Source organism: Rhipicephalus sanguineus, chromosome 1 (assembly GCF_013339695.2).
Source record: "Rhipicephalus sanguineus isolate Rsan-2018 chromosome 1, BIME_Rsan_1.4, whole genome shotgun sequence".
Taxonomy (NCBI): Eukaryota; Metazoa; Arthropoda; class Arachnida; order Ixodida; family Ixodidae; genus Rhipicephalus; species Rhipicephalus sanguineus.
Window position 1 is genome coordinate 202,923,929 of NC_051176.1, and position 11,351 is coordinate 202,935,279.

General features: G+C 45.2%; 1 protein-coding gene and 2 non-coding genes across 4 annotated transcripts; all 3 read left to right on the forward strand.

Annotated features, from left to right (window-relative positions):
• The first annotated feature begins 695 nt into the window (after positions 1-695).
• LOC119405726 (uncharacterized) lies at positions 696-7,908 on the forward strand. Of its 2 annotated transcripts, XM_049418779.1 has the most exons (5): positions 696-862; positions 1,629-1,859; positions 2,745-4,997; positions 5,613-6,105; positions 6,143-7,908. In XM_049418779.1, exons 1-3 carry the CDS (start codon positions 735-737, stop codon positions 3,232-3,234), a joined length of 849 nt encoding a protein of 282 aa, XP_049274736.1. In that variant the 5' UTR covers positions 696-734; the 3' UTR covers positions 3,235-4,997; positions 5,613-6,105; positions 6,143-7,908. The 2 variants fall into 2 exon arrangements, with proteins under 2 accessions (XP_049274736.1, XP_037528494.1); XM_037672566.2 differs by having other exon boundaries at positions 5,613-7,908.
• A 2,791-nt stretch (positions 7,909-10,699) lies between these two features.
• On the forward strand, positions 10,700-10,771 carry Trnap-agg (transfer RNA proline (anticodon AGG)). Its single transcript has one exon. It is a non-coding gene; the product is annotated as a tRNA-Pro (tRNA).
• Positions 10,772-11,075: 304 nt separating this feature from the next.
• Positions 11,076-11,147, forward strand: Trnap-cgg (transfer RNA proline (anticodon CGG)). The gene has a single exon. It is a non-coding gene; the product is annotated as a tRNA-Pro (tRNA).
• The last annotated feature ends 204 nt before the right edge of the window (positions 11,148-11,351 follow it).

The following is an 11,351-nucleotide window of genomic DNA, read 5'->3' on the forward strand; positions in this document are numbered from 1 at the left end:
AGAACCCCCTCAACCCCCCCCTAGTTACGGGCCTGATGTAACATATGGAACTTCGGGGAAGGGTACCTCTGAACTACTGAAGTTTCAGGACCCCGACTAATTGGACATGGTTTAACGCTGACCAGCTTCCAACTCTTCATTTCAACATGTGTCCTAGAGGTAGTTTATTCTAAAAGGTGATGAGCAGCTCCTAGTTATGACTTAGTTATCAGTGATTATCGAATGTTTACTGACATCCATTGTTGACAGTAATGCATTTCCAAAAAGCAGTTGTTAGCGTCTCTGAAGCATTGCGTACAAAACTTTTGCCTATTCCCACTTGAAGCACATGGTGTAAGTGAAATTTCCTTCTGCTTTGGGAAGACAGTGCAACATAATTTCCGATATAGATATCCAAGAGGGAACTAGTATCTGTCAACGAATGATTATCCTGCAGGCTTTCATTTCAAAGTGCTTCAAGAGGTTGATTGCTAACGAGTAATTCCTCATCAAAGTGAACAGCAACTGACCTCAGCGACAGGTGATGCCACAGTTATAATGTCACGTAAGGAAGTGAGCAGTATTACATATTACGTAATACAGTTCACTTCCTTGAAAACAGTATATTACGTATGCTGCTATACAACAACCATTTGTATATGCTATACAAACGTCAATAGTGCTTTCCCCTTGTAATTGTAAGTGGCATCGTTTTCTTTGGATGCCCGCAGGTATCATTCCAAATTGTGGACGACATGCACCAGCGACACCCCCGGTTGGTACGCGACATCTACTGGGATGAGGCAGAACCACAGCTTCCTTACACCAAGTCCTCGGTGAACCTCCGCACTCAGCCACACCTGGGTTCAGCAATGACTCTCGAGTGAGTTGCTATGTCCACAGCCAAGCTTTGCACTGTCCTCATTGAAAGCTTTCTGGCTTTCGTGGGTTCTTAAGTTACATTTGCATGACTCCACGGACAGCATAACAGACTCCGGGAACAGCTTAGCTGCTCTCTTACCTTATGAAACGTGCAATTGACCGACTTTGATGAAGGCTACTTCACGGCCACAGAGAACGAAATGGGCTTCTCCAGTGTCTGTACACTGAATTTCACACTGGACATTGGACTTCACCACAGTTTCTAGGACTTGACTGGTATTAGAAATATCAAGTAAATACTATGCTATTGCTTGAGTAGCGATACACCAGTATAAAAACATAGACAGAAAGAAACCACATGCTCACGGCGCATCATGTGACATTTGGTGTTCTTTGCTACTCATATAAGACCGTATTAATGCCCATCTCTTCATGCTAGGTGCTTCTATGGCTTCCCTTACACTAAGTGAAATGTTGCATTGATACCTGACGTTTCATTTTCACTGTAATGTCATCCACACTTGTTGCAAAGACCATTGTCTCATATATTGCGCTGAACAACATGCATGTATTATTTGTGTGCTAGGTGAAGTCATGTCAGACACGAAAATATGTTGCTTGTATCAAATTACTATAAGCATGCAATCATCAGAGCAAGCTAGATAAATATTAGATTCGTGTGATGATGTCGGTCTTCCTACACAGCATAGATACATAGAAAGCAAGGACATGATAAAGCATTCGGAATTCCCTTTTTCCTGTCACAGTGTGGACCCAGAGGAATCCGAGTTCGTTCCCATGGAGACCATCCTGGAGGAGGACCATGACGAGCACAAGTACTCGAGCCCACCGACGTCACCACCCAATGCAGCAGACGTGCCGCAGGTGCCCGGGCCACTGGGCTCCCATTTCTACCACGTGCCATTGCACCTTCAGCCATCAGAGTGCGCACCGCCGTCCACTATCTCAAATCACCTCCTCGACAGCCCACTCATCACGTGAGTAATGTCCCCTCTTTGTCCACTCTGGCACATTACACTTAGAAGAATTGTACTGCCCTTGCCAATGCAGACAATTAGCAATGTACATAGTGTACATGACAAAAAGGAGAGGTGCAATTACCTGCAATGTGCAGCAGATGGCATGGAGAAGACATGGGTTCATGCACAGCAATGCATCAGCATTTTCTGAACACCCAGTTCACTGCTAAATATTGTCTGCTTACCTAATCGACTGCCAACACGTTTCTGTGCAGCAGCCATGCAGCTTGTTATTTCCAACAATATGCACAAGCAGTATGGTTGTGGCCTCTGTGATTATGTCGGAACATGCCAGTGGTGTTGACACATTTGAAGCTACACTGTTTCCGAATTCTAGATGCTTCCCTATTCTATTACCCTGTGCACTAATAGAAAGCGAGAGCAGTTGAGAACCAAAGCCACAGGAATTTCCAGCTGTGGGAGATGGCTACAATCAATAATGTGTCAAGTTTTGGTTGTTGGAAGAGAGCTTTTAGGTATTCCTTAGATTTGATCACATTAAACGAATGTGGCACTCCAAGCTTTACAGCATAACGCATAATAATCTGTAGAACAGATTTCTGAGGTACTTCTAAACTGTACACTTCCATGCTTACGCTCATTCTCACGTATGTTACAACTCACATGGGTTCGTGGTCCATAATAAAATGTTCCAGCTATTACAGCATATGACAACAGCAATTTGTGTGCTTTTCTGAGATGTCCACATCTTGTAATGATTCATATACTTTTACAAACATCAGAAAGCTGATATATACTAGGCCCACATCATATCTCTTTTTCTTCTATTAATGTGTGATGCACCATTTTAATTTTGACCTGTTCTACTTCGGCGGCTTGCAGGACTCGGAACACCTCTGACAACACCACCCAAACGGGACTGCGGATCTTGAGTACGGGCAGTCGGCTCCTCAACCTCATCATCGGCAGCAGCAACGACAACCTGCCGCAGTCACCCAAGATCAAGGATCACCCGCTCGTGCCACACTTTGTGTCGCGGCCGCAATTAAGCCGTCGCACCGCACGGACCGTGTCTCTCTGCGAGGGCCTTGACCATCGCAGCCACGAATTCACGGTCGAGGAACGCCGGTCTCTGCTGCGCGGAGATGACCGGCCGACCATAAAGGAGTCGGTGCCGACGTCAGTCATTGTCGACTTGGCCGCACCTCCGACGACCATCGAGGAAGCTAAGCAGACCGACGAATCACAACATGACAAGAGAATGGAAGAGCAGCCGGAGCCGTCGCCGTACGAGCCAAATAGCTCGACCGAGAGCCTAGTCGAAAACAGTCAGTGCAGCACCGACAGCTACACTCAGTTGCTGCCGCCATAATGCAGCGGCAGTGAAATTAGTCAGCTTATCTGGCTGGCAGGCCTTTCAACTGGTGGTCAGCTTTGAGAGAAGCACAACAACGCAAGTGCCAAACGGGCAGCACTCAAATGAATTGAGTGCTGCAAGTTCTTCACCAACACAGTGGCCCAAGTCACTGCTTTCCAAAGCTGACAACCACTATGACACAAGCCTGCACATGGCCTGCCAATTCGAACGATTTCTGCACTGGCCAGACATAAAACACCCAACATAAGATTTTAAGACACCGTCTCATAATGTGCACAACGTACTGCAGCTGCATTTTCGTCTTGACTCTTCGGCTGCAACTGTGGTCAAGAGAGGTCACATTTGCGATGTTCAAAGCCAGGCACTGAATCGTTGTGATGTGAAAAAATCGATGTCATCCACCCTCAGAGGAGTCCAGGCTGAGTGCAGAAAGGGAACAGCACCGTCAGCCATGTGTCATCTTACGTATAGTTATATGCAGACAAACTGTCGAGAACAGAGCAACCATAAAGGCAAATGCTGTTCCACTCGTGCCTACAGCCCTTCGCAATGGTACGGAACAAAGCAAGGGCGGCAAGCAACATTATACTGCACGCAACTTTCACGTTGTCCATATGGTGGAGGCTTTCAGCGTGGCAAGTTGAGCAAAGCCTGCTCAGAAAGGCTTATCTTATGCACACTGAATCGCTAGCAACGAAGAAAAGCTTGCACATTAAGAGAGACATGGTGTTATTGTACGCCTACAAGTCTGAAAATGAAGCACAGCAAACATGTTACAAGTCGAAACAACTCATTTGAAGGCATCCTCAGCAGTAATCTGCAAGTGCTTTTGCGTATCGACTCAATCGCAAGCATTCTCAGTAAGCAAGGAAAAAGGAGGCAATTTACATGAAAACTGTTACGCCACTCCTTCATGAAGGGTCACATTTAAGGGCCGCACTTAAAGACTTATCCCACCGAAATGGCAATCAGCCATGGGCACGTTGCCACAGGCAAACCTGATCAGTGGATATAGACAATGTGCTAATTGTTTGTCGACTTCGAGGAACAGATCTCTGACGCGAGATGCTCACCAGTGATATTTTTGTGCATGTGAAAGTGTGTGTGCAGCTGTTTGTGATTATTTAAACTGCGTGGCGACTGTAATGGACGTGTTGTGATGTGCACTCATGACTCAGTTCTCAGAAACAGTGAAAATTTTTTTCTTTTTCTTTCGTTCACCCTCAGTGGCACATTTCATTTCCACTGAATGTGCCGAGAAATGTCTCGGTTGTTGTAATGCCTGTGGGGACACGTCTCATGCCGAACTGATGTTGTGTGCACCTGATCCATGCTTACACAAGGGTTCCGGTGAACTGTGATGCAGTTTCGTAAACCAACTGTGGACTCTCGCAAACAACCCAAACATTTTGTCGCACTATTTTTTCAAGAAAAATGTACTATAATTCAACCGCTGTGCCACTCCTGCAACCGGTGAAATGACCAGTGAAATTGACCTGATATGGTAAGCACGAAGAAGCAAGTGACCATTTGCGTCAGCTTTGCCATCAAAATGCTCTTGAAAGATGTGTAATAATTGGCGTTGACCTGAGAACCTGCAAGAGAGTGCTGCGAGACTGCTTGTTTGCATGCAGGTGTGATGGTGATTCAGTTGTCAGAGCGAGTTTTAGCTTAAACAGACCTGCATTGACTCGAAGCATCCGGTAATCAAAGCCTCTGCAGGTCAACAGCACATCTTTGGTCTCCTTAAAGGGGTGGTGCCATCAAATTTCGAGGCTATAACAAGCCTGTTGTGGTTTCCTCTGTATGCAAGGACACTCCACACGAAGGGTCGGACACAGCAAACGTTTAGAATATATTTTAATTCACTTCCAAAGTGTACTTAAATGCCCATTCTCCCGATCAAAACCCATCGCTAGCGCGCCAACACTGACGTAGATCTGTAGGATGGACAACGAAAGTTGTAGTGACGTCACACCAGATCTGCTGTAGTGACGTGAGCGGCCTGCGGACCTCCGCCACCTCCGCAACGTACGTACCGGCTGTAGTGAACTAGAATATTCTAGTTCACTATAGTACCGGCAAAGCATCGGTTGCTACATCACTCGCCGAGTTTTGATCGTTTTCTGGCTAAGTGCGTCACAGCCTTGTGTGGTCACGTGACCACGCCTCCTACACTTCTACATCACTGCCCAACCTCGGCGCCCAGAAACCGAAACCGAAAGTTGTCTACATCAAAAGGCGATGTTAAATTATTTAGCAGAATACATGAATCTTGGTGCGTGCATCGTTCTTCCTGGAGCTATAGGAAACGCTTACAGCAAAGAACGCGCAAGCCACAAACATGGTGGCACCACCCCTTTAAGGCAAAGAGGTAGTCAGAGGAACCATTGCAACAAGGCAGTCGTCATGTAGAATACAGGACAGTGATGCTCCCACTGTCAGGAGTGGTGAAGCTGTCTGTGCTGAACAGTAGCTCCTATCGTAACTTGCTAGGTTCCGGATGCTGAAAACTTCTCGCGGTTGGCAACCCACACTTGGCGGTTGCGATGTCGAAGGATGTTAGTTTATTCTGGAGCGAGTGTCGGCACTTTTGCCCCCATTTACAGGGTCTCGGGTGCACTTCTCTGGCTCGATTCGCTACCCATGTCGCTGCGGCCAGTGGCCGAGAAGAAACATGGCGCCAACTAGGCTGGCAGCTTCAGTGCTGTGGAGTATGCCCGAAGCTGCGAGGCCTCACGTGTGTGGGACGATGGACTGATGCAGCTCTTGTGAGACGTGGGGATGCACTGTCATCCTGCGTGACTCGACATATCCCAAGCGGCTGCCAATGCACAGTGTACGATCTGGCAGAAAGATTAGGTAGTAGTGTATATTCGGCAAATTAGACGAGACTTCCAAGCGTGCCGATCTTCTTCCTCATGGAAGTTTTGTTGCAGACAGTAGGGATGATGCCTGCGACAGTACATGTCGCTCTACGTACAGCTGTTCATGCGACATGAACAAATGACAGGTGTGTGCACCTCCTCATGAGCACATCTCTGTTCTCTACAAGCTGATTGAAAGGAAAGGGAGTCTCGTTTGTTCTTCGACCAATGATGATATGCAGTTTTTGATGTGAACATGCACGCAGCATCACGCGTGCTGAGCTCCTTATTTATTTACCTGTTATATGTCACCCTTTCGTCACTGTCATTGTTTCAGTGTTTTCCGTAGTGGTATGTTTAAAATGTATGAAACTGCACGTTTTTCAGTGTTACCGGTTTCCGACGACATGCCCAAGATTGCGCACGAATGATGCGGCTGTTCATTTGATGACACGGGCTGCTAACATTGTCTTGGTTTCCGTGCCCGCGTTAGTCTATAAGTGATTTGAATGGGTCAATTATTTGTTTTGGTTTGCGTGGAAATGATTGCCGCATTTCTTCCACAGCTTCATGGAAACTTCACGGTGAAACAACAGGGGCTTTGCGATTTCTAGCAGCATCTGTTTTAAATAAATTGTTGTAATAGTTTAACCGCTGGCCAAAACATTGCTAGCGTAAAGGAATGTTTCATTCCTGCAACGTCGAAAGATGTCACAACAACACCGTCCTTTGCCTAATCCAATGTTTTTAACGAATTTATTTGACATCAAGTAGGCTTGTGTTTAGGAATGACCAAGTCCTGTAAGCATGAATTGTCGCAAAGGCTGCAGGGGACGTAGAAAGTTCAATAACAATGCAAAGGAAACATGTTGGTACACGAATGACGTGAAATGTCTGCAACATTCGTGGCACAACAATTGGATATACTTAACAATGAACTTGTAAGTGTAATTGTATTTTCCTGAATGGACGGGTAACTGCATTCTATATCAGTAAGGCCATGAAGATAGAAGATAGAAGCATGAAGATAGACAAGAAACTAATGGCCAAATTGTATGTCTATAAGAAAAAGCAAAGAAAGACGGCTCTTCGTGCCATTTCATGCTAAAAGGACGACATGCTCCCAGCAATCCGATCCAACATTATGCGACAAGAACAGTTGACCTGACGGAGTGCTTCACTTCCGTGAAAGTCTCCTGAGGGTGCTCAAGTAGACATCCGCAGTAGGTAAACTTTCTCCCTTGCGTGTTTGACAAGCTGCTCGCCGCATTGGTAAACGTAAACCTTTCGCCCAACGAAGTTGCATCACTAGACAGATAGGATCGTCACATTGACGATCTGTTTTTTTTCTTTCCAACGTTTCCTTTTTCTTCTTCTCGAGTTCCTGTTTAAATGTGATCTTTTCACTGTTCGCTACGGATCTTTTACATCCGGCTCGCCGATTAGTGGAACGACTAAGACACAGATGTGGAGCTTTCTGTGAAAGCGTATTGTAGAATACAGTGACACCTGGGCGGTTCTCAGTTTCACCTGTTGATTTTTTTTTTACGCAACTGCATTTATTATGGCTTATTGTTCCCGATGAACACATTACGCCAGCACTGCTTTGAACTGTTTACGTGAATTCTCAGCAGGTCATGGTTTCGTTGTGCAACATCCGAGGTTCTTTAGTTGCTCTGCGTTTAGCAACTTCGACGGTTATGCTGTTTGCAAGAAATGATGCAAGCTGTAGACTCTCTGTACTGAGCAACACCTGCATTACTAAACTGCTGTCCTGCTGAAAATAAATTGCCTGAATGCACCTCTGTCTTTGGCTGTTGTGAACATGTTAATGAAAGTTGCATGCTTGTTCATTAATATTTTTACAGCTTACATACCACCGGCTTACCGGAGACGTGGGCGGCAGTATTGACGCCAGCTGCGACTGTTGGTGGCAGAATGCCAAGTTACAAAAATTTCATACGTATTGTCATGCGAGCGTTTTCACCTCAGAAAGACCGTAAAACGACTGGACGTTATCAATTATGCCAACATCAAGTGTAGAGTCTGGTTCATTTCCAAATACATAATTCTGAACCAGTCATTACACCCTGGTGCGTTTCTTGAAACGCACAACTAAGCACCAGCTGTAAATTAAGGTATAGACCTCATGCACCTTTTAATTTGTACAGTTAGCACCAGGTATAAGAACATCAGTTAGAGCCTGAAAGGTCATTTGAGTAGGCGGGTTGGTAATTGTTCGTAACAAAGTCGGCAGCGCATAAAGCTTCCTCCCGTCTTGAGCTTTTCCACGTGCCTCAATTATAAACTGCCACCTTTACTAATAACTTCCTGGTGCAGCTAGCTGTTGAACTGTAGCGGAATCTTGTGCATTCCCTAACACATGTGCTGAGTCGTAGTCGTCAAGTGCAGTACACTGTAGAATCCCAATACACGGAACCTGGAGGTGGCGGGAAAATATGCTCCCTGTAACAGCAGTTTCATCTAATGAGAAAGGCGTACAGTGGTGCAGCAGTCAAGTACAAGAACAACCACATCAATGGCAGTTCTGTTTCAGCAATTTCTGTTTATCAAGATTATATTATACTGTAGTCTGGTGCCTTACTGTATATGGGTAAAGCTAACACAGTCTAATGGATTTCAACCGGGGTATGGCAGTTTGAATGATCCCCGTCATCTCGCATCGTCAGCCTGCTCACGTAGATCACCGTTTGCACTTCAGCTCCATGTCATAGAAGAATGTGTGAACAAAATTTGCATACAGATATAAAGGGTGTATATAGGAGCACGCTCGGCAAGCACTTTCAAGTCTGAAGACATATTTTGGGGGAAGGCAATGAAGCTGGGAGGTTAACCAAGAAACTCGAGACAATGCCAAGGACTACACAACAATCAACAGATCAAGAAATAGTAAGTGTAATGTTGAAAGAAATGTTCTTTGTGATTGGCACCAATTTGCACAATGTATTACAGATCAAGATATAGTAGCTGGGTGTAATGTTGAAGGAAATGTTCTTCACAAGGGGGTGGCACCAATTTGCACAACATTTGGTAAACGAAGAAATAGTAGGTTTAATGTTTGAACGAAATTTCCTTCATGATTGGCACCAATTTGCACAACATTCAACGAATCACAATATAGTAGACATAATGTTGAAGGAAATGTGCTTTGTGATTGGCACCAGTCTGCACTGAAACTCTCCCTGACCCCCGAGTTCTCTATGTTCGAGGTTTCATATAATAATTTCTGGGGTTCTCTGTGCCAAAACCACGACATGATTATGTGGCACACTGTGGATCCGAGGGTTCCGAAAATTTCAGTCAGCTGGGGTTAAACAAGTGCACCTAAATCTACATTGAAGGTTTCAAGGTGATACGTGGACCAATCATACGTCTCATAACAAAAATTTTTGCAAACGTGTACTTGTACCGACAACATAAAATTTATGATTGAATGTGTTACACATGTGTTGGGGGAGGGATGCAGGCCTCGCTTAAACCAAGCAATTGCACCCTCATCCGTGCCACACCAATCTGCCTCATCAAATTTTGTGAGTGTCTCAAAGTCATGATTAAGCTGGCAGACGCACGCGCGTAGGGTCTTTCCTTTCTGTCTAGCCTCGCACGCCACCGGAGGGCTCACATTGTTGTGCAAATAAAATTATTATTATTATTAAATGAAGACATTGGATACCAGAGCTCCTTAATTAGTGCCTGATGCAAATGTCAGTGTTACCAAATACCTAATTATCAACGAGATGACTGGAGAGCAGCAAGCATGAGTGAAGTTCACAATCAGTTCACAGTGGTGATCCAAATAAATCAAGTTCTAAGAGTCGAATGGGTTAATACAGAAAAATATTGCTATTTTCACAACCATCGTGCCACACACAAAAAAGATATAAATGAAACATTCCTACGTTAGACTTCTCATACATTAATTAAAATATACGATTGGGACCGCGTGAAGTGCAATTGCGGTGGCACACTTCGCCTAACCACACTAGCAACTAATGACATGAAATTTTCAAAGCGTCTATCGACTGATAGGTGAAGAATGCCATATCTAATCATGACCATCTCAGCGTTTCAGTTGAACAAAAAGACAGCCACTGACATTATCGGCAGATGTTCGGGGAAGTTTCCTGACATATTGTCCACAATACCTATTTACATGCCCAACGAATGATGAACGGTGCATATCGTGACAGACATACTCCTCTTCAAAGTCTGAACAGCTGCAGATGCTAGCATACTGATGTAATCTCTCCATTCGTCAAAGTAGCGCAAGAACAATGGATTCGGCACTCACGCAAGTTTTGACTCGTACTGCGCTTAAAAACGCGCCCTTCACTCGGCCGCGCCTGCAGGGCTTCTCGATCCAAACACCGAATCCCCGGTGTAGTCGCCGCAGATGGTGTGAACATCAAATGCTTCAACAGTTGCACGCCAAGAAAAAAATTCCGGTTAAAAGCTGCCGCGGTTCAGGACTGCGCCTGCTGACGAACAAGCAAACCAGCAAACTTACTCTCGTAACTGAAAATACTGGCACAATACGCCAAAGTTTTGCATATTTGCCCCAAACATACGTCGGCTCGTTGGTCTAGGGGTATGATTCTCGCTTAGGGTGCGAGAGGTCCCGGGTTCAAATCCCGGACGAGCCCAATGTTTTTTTTTTTTTTTTAACTTCTAATTTTATTGAATTTTTCTCTTTTTTCGACATCCTGAATAAAGTGCAGTAACTGCAATAAGCACATCTCTTTGCATAAAGCAAACTTGTACCATTTTTTTTTTTTTTTTTTTCTCACTGCCCAATGGGCCGGTTGGTTCGTACCTGCTGGGGAAAACACCCCTCTTTTGTCCCGATTTTTGGCGCCATTTCCCCCAATTACAGTACCCCCAATCTTTTTCACGTCGCGCGGCCTCTCTAGCTGCAAAATACGATTCTCAGCCCGCCCTTCCCGAGCTGGCTCGTTGGTCTAGGGGTATGATTCTCGCTTCGGGTGCGAGAGGTCCCGGGTTCAAATCCCGGACGAGCCCATTTTTTTTTACTTTTTTTTTTTTTTTTTTTTCTTCATGTGCATGTTTTCTGAAATGTTCATATACGATTGCAGCTCCGAAAACGCGCTTTGTAGATTGTTCAGCGGGTGTGCAACAACTCCACTCTCACGCACTCTCAGATGACATTAATATATGTACCTTGAGGCCACGGTTGACAGGAATTCATGGGCGTCCGGAGGGGGT

Coding starts and splice junctions, on each gene's coding strand:
- LOC119405726 (XM_037672566.2), top strand. CDS start 735: ATGCACCAGCGACACCCCCGGTTGGTACGCGACATCTACTGGGATGAG. Junction 863..1,628: donor GGTTCAGCAATGACTCTCGA/GTGAGTTGCTAT, acceptor TTCCTGTCACAG/TGTGGACCCAGAGGAATCCG. Junction 1,860..2,744: donor CTCGACAGCCCACTCATCAC/GTGAGTAATGTC, acceptor GGCGGCTTGCAG/GACTCGGAACACCTCTGACA.